Source organism: Ictalurus furcatus, chromosome 16, assembly GCF_023375685.1.
Source record: "Ictalurus furcatus strain D&B chromosome 16, Billie_1.0, whole genome shotgun sequence".
NCBI lineage: Eukaryota > Metazoa > Chordata > Actinopteri > Siluriformes > Ictaluridae > Ictalurus > Ictalurus furcatus.
The window spans coordinates 4,517,501-4,534,019 of NC_071270.1; the positions used below are offsets into that span (position 1 = coordinate 4,517,501).

General features: G+C 43.0%; 1 protein-coding gene across 1 annotated transcript in view; it reads left to right on the forward strand.

Moving 5' to 3' along the window:
- The window catches only part of nlgn2b (neuroligin 2b), a 65,005-nt gene that overhangs the window by 45,145 nt on the left and 3,341 nt on the right, over nucleotides 1-16,519 (forward strand). Inside the window, exons 4-9 of the mRNA XM_053645075.1 lie at nucleotides 4,343-4,492; nucleotides 11,701-11,886; nucleotides 13,899-14,164; nucleotides 14,760-14,913; nucleotides 15,060-15,420; nucleotides 16,233-16,448. Coding sequence (XP_053501050.1) covers nucleotides 4,343-4,492; nucleotides 11,701-11,886; nucleotides 13,899-14,164; nucleotides 14,760-14,913; nucleotides 15,060-15,420; nucleotides 16,233-16,448 — 1,333 coding nt within the window. The remainder of the gene's footprint in view (nucleotides 1-4,342; nucleotides 4,493-11,700; nucleotides 11,887-13,898; nucleotides 14,165-14,759; nucleotides 14,914-15,059; nucleotides 15,421-16,232; nucleotides 16,449-16,519) is intronic.

The window sequence follows — 16,519 nt, forward strand, 5'->3', positions numbered from 1 at the left end:
ATTACTAACAGAGTGAGGATAAACGGGACAGGCATTACTGATGGAGTGAGGATGAAAGAGACAGGTATTACCAACGGAGTGAGGACAAACGGGACAGGCATAACTAACGGAGTGAGTATAAACGGGACAGGCATTACTAACGGAGTGAGGACAAACGGGACAGGCATTACTGACGGAGTGAGGCCAAACGGGACAGGCATTACTAACGGAGTGAAGACAAACGGGACAGGCATTACTAACGGAGTGAGGATGAAAGAGACAGGCATTACTAACGGAGTGAGGACAAACAGGACAGGCATTACTAACGGAGTGAGGACAAATGGGACAGGCATTACTAACGGAGTGAGGACAAACGGGACAGGCATTACTAACGGAGTGAGGACGAAAGAGACAGGCATTACGATACGGAGTGAGGACGAAAGTGACAGGTATTACTAACAGAGTGAGGATAAACGGGACAGGCATTACTAACGGAGTGAGGATGAAAGAGACAGGCATTACTAACGGAGTGAAGTTAAACGGGACAGGCATTACTAATGGAATGAGGATAAACGGGACAGGCATTACTAACGGAGTGAGGACAAACGGGACAGGCATTACTAACGGAATGAGGATGAAAGAGACAGGTATTACTAACGGAGTGAGGACAAATGGGACAGGCATTACTAACAGAGTGAGGACGAAAGAGACAGGCATTACTAACGGAGTGAGGACAAACGGGACAGGCATTACTAACGGAGTGAGGACAAACGGGACAGGCATAACTAACGGAGTGAGGACAAATGGGACAGGCATTACTAGCGGAGTGAGGACAAACGGGACAGGCATTACGATACAGAGTGAGGACGAAAGAGACAAGTATTACTAACAGAGTGAGGACAAACGACAGGTATTACTAACGGAGTGAGGACAAACGGGACAGGCATTACTAATGGAGTGAAGTTAAACGGGACAGGCATTACTAATGGAATGAGGATAAACGGGACAGGCATTACTAACGGAGTGAGGACAAACGGGACAGACATTACTAACGGAGTGAGGACAAACGGGACAGGCATTACTAACGGAGTGAAGTTAAACGGGACAGGCATTACTAATGGAATGAGGATAAACGGAACAGGCATTACTAACAGAGTGAGGACAAACGGGACAGGCATTACTAACGGAGTGAGGACAAACGGGACAGGCATTACTAGTGGAGTGAGGACAAACGGGACAGGCATTACGATACAGAGTGAGGACGAAAGAGACAAGTATTACTAACGGAGTGAGGACAAACGGGACAGGCATTACTAACGGAGTGAGGACAAACGGGACAGGTATTACTAACGGAGTGAGGACAAAGGGGACAGGCATTACTAACGGAGTGAAGTTAAACGGGACAGGCATTACTAATCGAATGAGGATAAACGGGACAGGCATTACTAACGGAGTGAGGACAAACGGGACAGGCATTACTAACGGAGTGAGGACAAACGGGACAGGCATTACTAACGGAGTGAGGATGAAAGAGACAGGTATTACTAACGGAGTGAGGACAAACGGGACAGGCATTACTAACGGAGTGAGGATGAAAGAGACAGGCATTACTAACGGAGTGAGGACAAACGGGACAGGCATTACTAACAGAGTGAGGACGAAAGAGACAGGCATTACTAACGGAGTGAGGACAAACGGGACAGGCATTACTAACGGAGTGAGGACAAACGGGACAGGCATTACTAACGGAGTGAGGATGAAAGAGACAGGCATTACTAATGGAGTGAGGACAACGGGACAGGCATTACTAACGGAGTGAGGACAAACGGGACAGGCATTACTAACGGAGTGAGGACAAACGAGACAGGCATTACTAACGGAGTGAGGACAAATGGGAGAGGCACTACTAACGGAGTGAGGACAAACGGGACAGGCATTACTAACGGAGTGAGGACAAACGGGACAGGCATTACGATACAGAGTGAGGACGAAAGAGACAAGTATTACTAACGGAGTGAGGACAAACGGGACAGGCATTACTAACGGAGTGAGGACAAACAGGACAGGCATTAGTAACGGAGTGAGGACAAACGGGACAGGCATTACGATACGGAGTGAGGACGAAAGAGACAGGTATTACTAACAGAGTGAGGATAAATGGGACAGGCATTACTAACGGAGTGAGGATGAAAGAGACAGGCATTACTAACGGAGTGAGGACAAATGGGACAGGCATTACTAACGGAGTGAGGACAAACGGGACAGGCATTACTAACGGAGTGAGGACAAATGGGACAGGTATTACTAACAGAGTGAGGATGAAAGAGACAGGCATTACTAACGGAGTGAGGACAAACGGGACAGGCATTACTAACGGAGTGAGGACAAACGGGACAGGCATTACTAACGGAGTGAGGACAAACGGGACAGGCATTACTAACGGAGTGAGGATGAAAGAGACAGGCATTACTAACGGAGTGAGGATAAACAGGACAGGCATTACTAACGGAGTGAGGACAAACGGGACAGGCATTACTAACGGAGTGAGGATGAAAGAGACAGGCATTACTAACGGAGTGAGGATAAACAGGACAGGCATTACTAACAGAGTGAGGACAAACGGGACAGGCATTACTAACGGAGTGAGGATGAAAGAGACAGGCATTACTAACGGAGTGAGGATAAACAGGACAGGCATTACTAATGGAGTGAGGATAAACCACCACCAACGGAGCACTGATAGAGTGAGCATCTAAGAGAGAGACACTATCAGCAGAGTGAGGATAAAAAACAAAAGCGACAGACAAGGATAAACTAATTTTACTACAACTACATTACTAATAGAGTGCTGTAAAAACGAGTCCTAACACCCAGAAATGAGTTAGCATTTTAGCACTTCCAGTTCCATCATCCTGAAGTCAGTGGGTTTATTGAATGGGTTTTTGGTTAAATGTCTGAAATTCATACAAGTTGTGTTGATTTGTGAACCAGGGCGAGGCGAACTTGGTAGAGTGAAGATAAAAGTGACAGACATTAGCAATAGATTGAGGATAAACGAGACGGACATTACTAATGGAGTACCTGTGTGCTACGATTCTTCTGTAAGAGCTCATGCGAGAAAGACAGGCCAGCCGATCCCAGAGCAGTTTACAGGGATACAGCTAAATCTTCTATTTCATAATAAATGCTGCGTAGAATTTACTGAAGATATGAGACAGACATTATCAGTAGATAATTCATATAGTAGCAATGTAGCAAGACATCGCTAATAGAGCACTGATAAATTGATTTTTATGCCATATTGGAATTGGTCATGGTCAGTATAGGAAAGCCAAAAACCGCACAGTGTAATGACCGCACACACACACACACACACACACACACACACACACACACACACACACAAGTTATCGCTCCATTAGAGGCTCGTTTGGGCTGCGCAGTTCCATCTGAAGTCACTTCGTCTGCTCTAAATCAAGCTCTGAAAAAGAGTCAGTAAATAAATCAGAAAATGTGTTGTGAGGGGAAAAAAACAGGGACATTCCTGAAAGCAAATCACTGTAATTGAGGGAGAAACGTCGCCGAGGCACGCACACACACACACGCACACACACACACACACACACACAATCACCCTCATGTGTCAAAATGCCCACTTACTTATGAAGAAAATGACTGTCTGCGCAGCCCTAAATAAAACCTCAGGCTGTGCGTCTTTCGGATATCGCCGTCTAATTTTTCATCGTTTTCCAGTCACGTTTTTTTTTTATAATTTCTTCTAAATCTGAAATGATCATGAAAACACAGGGTCTGAAACAGGAAAAGTATTTTAGCAAACCAAAAAAAAGAAATAAATAAACACACAATTATGGTTTCGTCCAGTGTCTTTTATTTTACCCTGTTTTCATTCAACCTCGTTCCTCCCTTCACTCTCAATTCTGATTGGTCGTGGGGTGTTGATTTAATTCTTTAGAACAGCAGCTGTGACGGTAGCGCAGGTTTATATTAATGTGCCCATTCTAATAGGTTATCGATTCTATAGAAAGAACTCGTTCATGTGGGCGTGTACGGCGGACACGTAAACTGATTGAAAAATGTATCCTCGTTGACATGGTGAAGTTTTTGGTAAATGCCATGTTGATGTAAGGAGTCTCCAGCGTCAGCACTTTGTAACGGTCGGATGTAAAGCTGTAACTTTGTATGACGTCGATCTTTAATAAATGAAACAAAAATCGGAATCATTAGCAAATTGCTGCACTTGGGGACTCGTTGTTGTTATAGAAAAATAATCAACTTTGGGGTGGTGTGTGTGTGTGTGTGTGTGTGTGTGTGTGTGTGTGTTCGCGTGTGTGTGTGTTCACAGATATCCGAGATCGGCGGAAGAAGCCGGTCATGTTGTTCATCCACGGCGGTTCGTATATGGAGGGAGCAGGAAGCATGTTCGACGCGAGTGTCCTCGCCGCCTACGGCAACGTCATCGTTGTCACCATGAACTACAGACTGGGGGTTCTGGGTAAGTGTGACATCATCACCAGCCATGACACTCCACATCCTGCCACTACAATCAACAGACAAACAAACAAAATGAGAGAGAGAGATGGCAGGGGAGACTTGGGCTAAAAATAAACCACAGGGTATTTTATGTTCTGCAGTGAAGCTGCAAATACATTCTAAGAGATGATCATGATCTGGAATGACACCCACACACATACACACACACACACACACACACACACACACACACAGGTGTATTGTTTGTGCCTCCTGACCCGTGCACAATGTGCACCATTTTTTTTCCTGTGTGTTTGTGCCTCAGTCATGCTGCATTAAACCCGGGTTATAGTGGCTTCTGATAGGGCAGAAATGGGGGGGGGATTTAGGTTAATGGCAGTGGGTTGACTCTGCTGTGATTGGCCAGTAGCGATGTTTGTTTGAAGGGGAAGTGAGGAATAATTTTACAAAACTGAGACACTTCTATGTAAAGCTGAATCGGGGGCGGGGCTGGACATGGGCTTGCTCTGTGATGTCACTAAAAAATCTTCACCAATCATGGCTGAGAATAGAGAATAGATGACCTCTGTGCTAAGCTATTGGGTCAGTGAGTTAACCTGTCTAATGTTATTGATGTGCTAGAATCGTGGTTGTCATGGCAACGTCAAACGAAAACGTTTCATTAAGAAAGAGACGGAGTAAACTGACATGCTGAAGAATGCCAGCTAGTTTGCTGTCAGTTAGCAAATCGACCAACTAATTTAGCTAGCGTTAGTGATATTAGTGCTGTTTGGGGTAGCAGGAGGGCGTTTCTAATTTGCATATTCATGCATATTCATAGCGCCTGGTATATTTTAATGAAGGTAAAGGTGTCTAGATATTCCTCGGCTGAGTAATTACGTCAGCTTTGCCTCTCTGGTTCTCTCTCTTTTTAGCTCTTTCCTTTTTTCCTACTTTCCTTCACTCCATCACTCCATCCTCACAGCCCCAAAGACTTGTTGATTAGTGAGTGCAGCCATCTGTTCAGACTAATTTACTCATTAACTAATTAATGAACGAGAGAGAGAGAGAGAGAGAGAGAGAGAGGAGCTCCCTTTCACCAGTTCAATCCTTCTATCTCGCTGTTTTATTCCCTGTGTTTCTATCTCTCCATTCCAGTATCCTTCTACAGTTCTATCTCTCTCTCTCGCTCTCTCACTATCTCTCTCTGTCTCTCTCTCTTGCTCTCCCCATTTTCTTTCTCTTTCTGTTTTCATCTACATTGCTTTCTTTCACCTCTCCATTTATAACACTCAGTCGCTCCTTCTTTTTCCTTTCCACCACTTTCCCTGCCCCTTTTCCACCCCTTCCATAGGTGTAGATTTTGTGGGAGGAGTTTGGATGTGAGCCAACCACGTTTACTTCTACTTAACGATGCTCAGTTAATCCTTTTTTATATTTTATTTTCATTCTCACATATGGAAGACAGCACTCTCTTTCCTCCTGACTATCTCTCCATTTACATCTTCTCTCTTTGTATCTCTCTCGCCTATCTGTCTTTTACTCTCCGTCCTTCTTTCTATCTTATTCTCCATCCCTTTATCAGATGCGCTCTATTTGCAGAAACAGATTACCCTAATTAGCTTCCAAATTCCACACAAGACGTTTCTTGTGTGCTTTATTTATTTTTTTTTTTCCGGATGCTGCCAGCAAGCTCCACATCCCCAAATTAGGATTTTGTGTTCCTGTACCGCTCTTCTCGAGCGTGTTCGCTTTGAGGCGTTTGTGTTCCTCGCTTGTGATGTCGCCTCCAGACGTGTGATTACGAAGTCTGATATAGAACGTACCAATATAAGTTTGAGGTGTTTGACTGGTTATGTATAGGCCTTAAATCCATGTCCAAAGCAAGAAATGAAGGATGAAGGCACAAACTGCGTCCCAAACGGACCTTTATTGCTCATATAGTGCACTAGGTAGGCTGTAGAAGCCATTGTGATTGGAATAGGTGGAAGAATGCCAAATTAGACTCTAACTGCATCCCAAATGGATCTGTATTGGTCATATAGTCCACTTTGTGTGCTGTAGAAGCCATTGTCGAGGGAGTAGGTAGCTGAATGCCAAATGATTCACAGGCTTCGTCTCAAATGGATCTGTATTGGTCATATAGTGAACTAGGCAGTCTGTAAAAGCCACTGTGTAGGCTTTAGGGAGCTGAATGCCAAATGAGAGTCAGGCTGCATCCCAAATGCATCCATATAGGTCATATAGTGCACTATATAAATTGTAAAACAAGCATTTCATAGGGATTTGATACCTGAATGCCAAATGAGACACAGCCTGCATCCAACATGGATTTTTATCGGTCATATAGTGCCCTACGTAAGCTGTAGAAGCAATTGTCTAGGGAATAGGTAGCTCACTGCCAAATGAGAGTCAGGCTTCATCCCAAATGGATCCACATTGGTTATACAGTGCACTATGTAGAGTATAAAAAGCATGTAATAAGGATTAGGTACCTGAACGCCAAAATGAGACACAGGCTGTGTTCCAAACTAATTTGTATTGGTTATATAGCGTACTAGGTAGGCTGTCGAAGCCATTTCATAGGGCTTAGGTTGCTAAATGCTGAATGAGAGTCAGGCTGCTTCCCAAATGTATCTGTCTGGTTCATATAGTGCACTACATAGGGTGTACAAACCATTTTATAGGGAGTAGGTAGCTGAATGCCAGATGAGGCGCAAGGCTGCATCCCAAACAGATCCATACTGGTCATATAGTGCCTTACAAATCTGTAGAAGCCATTTTACAGGGCGTAGGAAGCTTAATGCCAAATGATTTATAGGCTGCATTCCGAACAGATCCATATGGGTCATGTAGTTCATTATGTAAAGTGTAGAAACCATTTTATTGGGAGTATGTACCTGAATGTCAAATAAGACACAGGCTGTGTTTCAAAGTAATCTGTATTGGGTAATATAGTGCACTAGGTAGGCTGTAGGAGCCATTTTATAGGGATTAGGAAACTTAATGCTAAATGAGATACAGGCTGCATCCCAGTATGACCCGTATTTGGTCATATAGTGCACTGTGCAGGCTGTTGAAGCCGTTGCACAGGGAGTAGGTAGCTTAATGTCAAAAATTAAAGTCAGGCTTTGTGCCAAATGGACCCATGTTAGTCATATAGTTCATTACATAGACTGTAGAAGCCATTGTGGAAAGAATTTGTAGCATATGTGAGGCATTATTATATGCTGTGTTATAAAGGAAGTCAGTAGATGAATCCCAATAAGTCAGCTTGTGTCCCAAATGGATCGCACAGATGGTGCAGAAGCCATTATTTTGTGCCCTATATAGTTCACTTTTAAAGGTAGTACGGAGCTCAGTCCCAAATGGTCCTTGTGCTCTTGCAGAAAGAATTGCAAATGAAATCAATCGAATATATTTAGATATAATTCTGTCACGATGAACTCACAGTGTGACATCAGTCTCAGTATCGCCATTTGTTGATTTCTTACAGAATCTTGCACCAGATGTTTTAGTGACATCATTATCTATAGCGCTATTATAGAATAATGTTAAAGATATTACTATTTTCTCTCCCTTTTCCTTTTTTCTCCCTTTCCCCCCCTCTTTACTCACATCTAAGTGAAAACAAAGGATGTAGGCTCACAGTGTCCTGGTTAGTTGGTGAATATTTATGAGTTTGGCTTCGCAACGCACCGCTCTGCGCTAAAGTTAGCAAGAGCTCCAACTCTGCAGATCAGAGGTGTAGATACAGGCAGATAAAGGAACCGAACCTGCAAAATAATGGGTGGATGGATGGATGGATGATGGATGGATGGATAGTTAAAATAAACAGGTCCCTATGAATGATGTATGTATGGATGGATGCATGGATAGAGAGAAAGGTGGATGGATTAAATTAAGACAGATAGTTGGATAAATGAATGGATTATTGAATGATTGGATGGGTAGATGGGTGGATTGTTGGATGGATGGATGGATGGGTGTATAGTTTAAAAACTGGTCCCTATGAATGATTGATGGATGGATGGACTATAGAATGGATCGGTGGATGAATGGATGGATGAATAGTTAAAATAAACTGGTCCCTATAAATGATGGATGACTGATGCATGGATCGATTAAAGAATGGATAGTTGGATTGTTGAATAGATGTTTGGATGGATTGATGGATGGATGGAGGGATAATTTAAATAAACAGTTCCCTGTGATGATTGAATGGATGGATGTGCTATTTGGAATTATTGATCAAATAAAATCGGTTTTTATTAGTGCACTCAGATTGTGTTAGTGGTGTTATGGACAGTTTAAACAGAACAGCTCAAATACTGTTAGACACACACACACAGACACACACAACAAAAAAAAGATCTGTCTGCCATCACATTAACCTTCTCCAGCGCTGGTTTGCTGCTGTTGCCTGGCAACCGACCACAGTCAGACGTGTCCTCCAAAACACACATCAGTTTATTTTCTAATAGAGATTATTAACGTATTATACAGAATATTCACCCCTCCCCCACCCAGCCCCGCCCTGCCCCGATGGAAACCAGGTGAAATTGACGAACAGCAGGTTGGCTTTGTTATACAGAGTTAGATACATACAGATATGTCTTGGTGTCTTATACATACGGTCCCCTCCAAAACTATTGGAACGCGAGGCCAATTCATTAGTTTGTGCTGTACACCAAAGACGTTTGGGTTTAAGATCAAAGCTTGAGATGAGATAAGAGTTTAGGATTTCAACTTTTATTTCCTAGTGTTTATATCTCAATGTGTTAAACAACATCGAACATAGAACCTTTTGTATCAGACCACCCAATTTTTAGGTGAGCAAAAGTATAGGAACAGACAGTCTTGAAGTAAATAACACTTAATATTTGGTTGTATTTCCTTTACTCACGATAACTGCATCAATCCTGCAGCAATCCTCACTGACACCAAACTGATGGTTTCTTCTTCTATGAAGCTTTTCCAGGTTTTTACTGCAGCATCTTTCAGTAGTTGTTTGTTTCAGGGGGTTTCTCCCTTCAGTCTCCTCTTCAGGAGGTGAATCGCTGCTCAGTTAGGTTGAGGTCTGGTGATGGACTTGGCCAGTCTAAAATCTTCCACTTTTCCCCCTGATGAAGTCCTGTGTTGAGGTAGCAGTGTGTTTTGGATCGTTGTCTTGCTGCATGATGAAGTTCCTCCTGATTCATTTGGATGCATTTCTCTGTTAATTGTCCAACAGAATGTTCCTGTAGACTTCTGAATTCATTCTGCTGCTACCATCATGAGTTCCATCATCAATAAAGATTAGTGAGAATGTTCCAGAAGAAGCCATGCAAGCCCAAGCCATGACACTACCTCCACCATGTTTCATATGACACGCTTGTATGCTTTGGATCATGAGCAGATCCTTTCTTTCTCCACATGTTGGCCTTTCCATCACTTTGGTAGAGGTTCATCTTGGTTCCAGAACTTTTGTGGATCATCTCTGTATTTATTTGCGAATTCCAATCAGGCTTTCCGATTCTTACTGCTGATGAGTGGTTTGCATCTTGTAGTACGGCCTCTATATTTCTGCTCTCGAAGTCTTCTTCAAACAATTTGTGATACCTTCACCCCTGCCCTGTGGAGGTTGTTGGTGATGTCACTGGTTGTTGATTTTTTTTTTTTTTGACAGCTCTCACAATGTTTGTCATCATGCTGCTGTTTTACACCAGTGGTTTCTTTCTTTTTCAGGACAGGAAATTGTTGTATTGGGTATGCTTATTATTTTTGCAGTGCCTCTGTTTGATTTTCCTTCTTTTCTCAGTTTCAAAATGGCTCACTTTTCTCCCATAGACAGCTCTCTTATCTTCATGTTGGTTTATCCTTTTTAACAACAACTGCAGTCTACACAGGTGAAACCGAAGGCTCAAACCAGGAGTAGACGTTCAGAGCTATTTATTGTCTAAACAATTAATCTAACAGGACACACCTGGGTAACAAGAAACACCAGTCAGTCACATGTTCCAATATTTTTGCTCAAATATATATTGGGTGGTCTGATACAAAACGTCATTTAACACATCTCTATATAAATACCAGGACATAAAAGCTGAAATTCTAAACTCTCTTCTCATATTCACGCAAGTGGTAAGTAACGAAAAGAAGAAATCTCGGTGACACCGAAAATTCTTTATGTTCGTTTGCACAGAAAGTCTGAGAGCCCCTTGTTTTATACAGTCGTCTATTTAGCGTAGCAGTACAGCTAAACAGAGCCAAATTGATGACTATGATCAAGGTAGAAAACAACAATAAAGGGAAAACAACAATGAGCCTAAAGCAGGACCTTGAGGGACGCCATATTGCTTTTTTTTAACAGTGTATACCTGTTGAGTGTGTATTGTGGTGTTTTGTGTGTCAGTGTTGAAGCCAAAAGAAGTGCTTCAGTAGCAACAGGGTTATAGTACTCACATTTCCTGTCTTTTCCTTTTCTATCTTTCCAACACACACACACTCAGCCCTTACTCAGTCTCAGATATTAAGGCAGACAGGGCGCTTTTAAGCTTTCAAGTCTATTTTTGTGTTGTTTTTTTTATCCTCCTCGCTTTTTTCTCCCATTCCCATTTCCTTCTCTTTCCCTTTTCATCCTCACTAAAAAGCCTGTCTTTCCTGTAGCACGCAATTTCTTTTATTCAAAATATTCCCCTTCTTTTAATCTGTGTGGCATTGAATCAGACATAAGCCATGACACAGTCGCTCTAATTTAATTCGCTTTAATATTTTAAGACATTATCGTAAGAGCTACGTTTTTTCATTTGATTTGCAGCCTTGTATTCGCGCTGGTCCGCTACCAGGAGCTGTTTTTACTCCGTCGGTTATTAAACGCTAATGTGATTTTTGTATTAGCAAGATTTCATCATTTGGCACTAACGCAAGTCCTGTACAGTGCGCTCTGATTGGCTGAAAGCAGGAGGAGCAACGAAGAGCTTAACGGAGGAGTCAGAGTCGGGTTTAGTCACTAATAGAGTGAGAAAATTAGCAACGGTTACAACCACAAGCTTGACTTTATACGCTTTTTGGCTCCTTTGTGCCTTTTTTATTATATTGTTTATGGTTAAATGTATTTTTCATTCTGAGCGAAATCTGAGGTTTAAGAAAATTTTCTGGCTTCTATTTTTGATTCTGTTTTGGTTTCTATTTCAAAGTAAGTACAAAGTTTTATAAGTGCATTTATAACCAATCTTTGCTCGTGTGCAGGTTTCCTGAGCACCGGCGATCAGGCGGCTAAAGGGAACTACGGCCTGCTGGATCAAATCCAGGCTCTGCGCTGGCTCAACGAAAACATCGGCCATTTTGGAGGCGACCACGAGAGGATCACCATCTTCGGCTCGGGCGCCGGCGCATCCTGCGTCAACCTGCTCATCCTGTCCCATCACTCTGAAGGTGAGTCTCGTCCTCATCATCATCATCATCATCATTACCTGATTAAGGCTTGTGATAACACGGCGCTGTTGAATTCTGGATTCTGATAGGTCAGAAGGATGTTGATTAATTTTCTATAACAGCAGCTCTGACAGTAGCGCAGCTCCAAATCACAGGTTTACTGTATATTCATGCGCTCGCTGTAATACCTTATCGTTTCTATAGTAACAGCTTGTTCACAGGGATTTGTGAGGCTGAAACGGTAAATGGATAAAAAGTATGACACGTATGAATAACACACATGGGGGAGTGCTGTGAGAGGAAAATAATCAACTCTGTTTATCATGGCACTGTAAGGCGAGTGTGTTTGTGTTCTGTTCGGTTGGTAGATACACTATGAGTCTGTCTGTGGGTCAGTGTGACTGATTTACAGCGGCGTGTGTGTGTGTGTGTGTGTGTGTGTGTGTGAGTCCTGATGTAGGTTTTAGAACGAGAAAGCGTGTGATAAATACGGACGGGTGCGAGACAGATCCATAACAAGGAACATGTAAATATGGATGTGTGTGTGTGTGGAGTGAAATAGGGAGAGAGAGAATGATGCATTCAGCTGCATCTGAACTGACTCTTAATTGATTTCATAGGGACAGGAACTGAAGGGGGGGGCAATCATGTGTGATGCATATATTATTATCCATAAAGATTTAACTCCGAGGCCGTGTGTGTGTGTAATACATTCATACAGTACAGTTAAAATGTGAGTTTGTGCATCTCCAGCTCGGTATATTAGTCAGTAATGATTGCTCTCACGATGCTCATTACAGTGTAATAACTGTACAGTAGCTGGTGAATAAAGAGTATAAGTTTGCGTTTTTAAAATAATAATAATAAAAAAACTGAAAACTTGATAGAATCCACAAAAAGAAATGTGAAATCTGGTTTATTCACATTAGCGAAATAACAAGTTCCTTTTGCGTGTTTCCCTTAATGAACATGTAAATGAATATGTAAATGAATATGTAAATCAGGGCATTTCTTTTACTTGAAGTCAATGCAAATAGATTGAATTAGAACCTGAAAGTAACTCTGTGAATAAACGAAAAAATTATTATTTTATAAATGATGTACCATGGGTGTCAACCTTTACGGTTTTGCTGTACCATTGTTTATTTTTGACCCGTCGCTATGGCGATACAGGAGCCATTACGCTTTTCTAAAGGTTCGGATAAATTGTAGGTCAGGAGAAATAAGATTCGCGCAGCGGAAAAGCAGATTCACAGAATGTGGAAAAGGACAGAGAACATAAAAGATGACATTTTATTCGCTTTTTGTGGAAGTTGTTTACATTGACCTGTGAATTTCTCAGCCTTGCGATCTGAACGCGAATGTTAACTGGTGCACGATTGAAAAGAAAATATCCTGTCTTCTCTACCGACGTACGCTCGGAGTTTCTTTAGTAAAATTCTGGGGGGTTTTTCCCCCTCTCTTGCTGCTCGGATTTTGTTGTTACTGTATGGTATACAGTTATAGAAGAGTAACGATTTATAATCCGGTGTCACGCGGATGAGGATAGGGTTCACTTTTGAGACTGGTTCCTCCCAAGATTTCTTCCTCACGTCATGTCACCGTCACCTCTGGTTTACACACACAATCTCTGGTGATAAATTAATGCGTTTGCATTGGCTCCGCCCCTCTGTTTTACATTTTTACATAGAAACAACCCAAACAACGTGTTCGTTAAGGTAAACACGCAAAGCAGAAGTGTTTTTATTTTACTTTTAGTTCATCAGGAAGTCGAATGAGAATGTTTCACTTTATACGATATTATATTATATATTAATATATATTGTACTTATTTAGAATTTGGAAACCTTAACGGTTCTTGAGTTGTTCCTCTAGGGAACCTACAATGTTCTATCAAAGAAGATTCCAAGTAGCAGCCTTTTTGAGAAGCTAGGAAACATAGTACATTCTATGTAATGAACCTTTTACATAGAATGTACTATGTTTTTATTTATAACTGGTTCTGGTCTCAGGTCTGTTCCAGAGAGCGATAGCCCAGAGCGGCTCTGCCATCTCCAGCTGGTCCGTGAACTACCGCCCGCTCATGTACACCAAGATTTTGGCCAAGAAGGTGGGCTGCAGCTCCGGGGACACGGCCGACATCGTCGGCTGTCTGAGGAAGAAGAGCTTCCGAGAGCTGGTGGATCAGGACATCCAGCCCGCGCGCTATCACATCGCCTTCGGGCCCGTGGTAGACGGAGACGTGGTTCCTGACGACCCTGAGATGCTCATGCAGCAGGTCTCACCACTGGCTTTATATATTTAACATCGTCATTTGAAGCCTGAGAGATCGTTCGTATCGTTAGTGTAGGATTCTAGGTGACATCAGCAGCGATGCCAACGTGTACAGTTTAACCCGAGTATTTCAATTAGTTGACTTGGTGCTATAGCGATAACTGAGACACATAGAAACAACATGTCATTTCAAAAAAACCAGCAGTCAGACCAAACATGAATAGGACTGACCCAGCAGAAAAGCCGACTTGGTGAAGGGGAAAGGATGTGAACAATTCACATTCGCAGTAGCTTTCACTTTGCGTCGACTTTATCTAGGTGAACTTTGACCTGTGGATTCTTCAGACCAAAAGAAAACGAGAAGGAGGTGCTAAGGTGTCTTTGGTAGGGGGAGGGAGCCGCTAATTATCATCTGCCTCATTGTTTTCTTACTTTTGCATGGCCGTACCTCTGGGGGAAAAAAAACCCCGTTAGCCATCTCGTACACTGACATACGCTATGTTTTTGCAGTAAAATTGAGTATAAGTGATTAATAAAGTGCCCTAAAATATACGTTTGGATTGCTTTTGTGAAATAATTTTTTTCTCTGCCATGTACAGGGAGAGTTCCTAAACTATGACATCTTGTTGGGGGTGAATCAAGGAGAAGGGCTGAAGTTTGTGGATGACAGCGAAGGCGAGGATGGAATTTCAGCTGCGACGTTCGACTACACCATATCCAACTTTGTGGACAACCTTTACGGCTACCCGAGTGGTGTGTGATGCTTACCAACACAAACAAAAAAAAAAATGTTCTCTCACATTGTCGCATCTCATTTTCTGATTTTTTATTTTTATTTTTTAAATCTCTTCATTTCCCCTCCTCTCTTCCTCTGTCTTTATCTCCTTCCCTTGGTAAAGATATCCTTCGCGAGACCATAAAGTTCATGTACACTGACTGGGCCGATCGCGATAACGGCGACATGAGGAGGAAGACTCTGCTTGCCCTCTTCACAGATCACCAGTGGGTGGCGCCAGCGGTGGCCACGGCCAAGCTGCATGCAGAGTTCCAGTCGCCGGTTTACTTCTACACTTTCCACCATCACTGCCAGATGGAGAGTCGACCGGAGTGGGCGGACGCCGCGCACGGAGATGAGATTCCCTACGTCTTTGGTGTGCCCATGGTGGGCGCCTCCGACCTCTTTCCCTGCAACTTCTCCAAAAACGACGTGATGCTTAGCGCCGTCGTCATGACCTACTGGACCAACTTTGCTAAAACCGGGTCAGTTCATTATGCTGTTTGGTTCGCTGGGGTTGTGGGGAAAGTACCAACCCAATCTCATATTAAATATAGTTTCATGGTTGCAAATCCAATCCAATACTGTAGTTACATACAAACTGGAACCTGGAAACACCAGAAATACAGAACTGCCAGGGTACAGGGTAATAACCCAGTGAGAACTTTAGAAACGAGTACAAACGAGGATCGGGGGAGTGGTCAATGAGATTGTCACCCCTCTCAAGACCACAGGGTGGTGCAGACCTAAGGAGCACCATGGAGCATGGTCACAACCATGGTCAGGAGGACAGAGGATCGATGGAACCCAGGTCCAGAGTGGGGATTGAGATGGATCAGGGCTAGAGACAGGGACTGAGATAAATAGGAACAGGATCAGGGACTGGGACTTGATCAGAAGCAGACACTGGATCACTGGATCAGGATCTGATTTTGGGTAGAGAAAAATGGGAAATGGACTGCAGCCATGGCCGCTACACGAAACAGGGGATGAAAGGCACTAGTCCTGAGACTGGGACTGAAACAAGAACCAAACGGAAGCTCGGGTCCATATCAGGGTTTGAAACAGGGACTGGGGCTTGATTACACACCAAGTCATGGACTAGGATTTGATCCAAGATTTGGACTAGGAACATTCAACCCTACTGTAGCTCATTTGACCTCAACAGATACTTCTCTAGAGACCTTCTAATATCATCTGTGGGTGTTGAGTGTAAAATGTTTATTGCAGAGTCATTGTATGCCACCTGTCCCCTATCCAACAGTTTATTCCATCCCCTCTTTTCTGGTTCTTTCAGAGACCCAAACGTCCCAGTTCCCCAGGACACCAAGTTCATCCACACGAAGCCAAACCGCTTCGAGGAGGTCGTGTGGACTAAATTCAGCTCTAAGGACAAGCAGTACCTTCACATCGGCCTGAAACCACGTGTACGAGACAACTACCGTGCCAACAAGGTGGCCTTCTGGCTCGAGCTGGTGCCACGTTTGCACATGCTACACGAGGAGATCATCAGGTCAGTTACGCACAATTTTAACATTTCTTTAGTATCTAGAATTTTGTAGGATGACATCATCATCATCATCA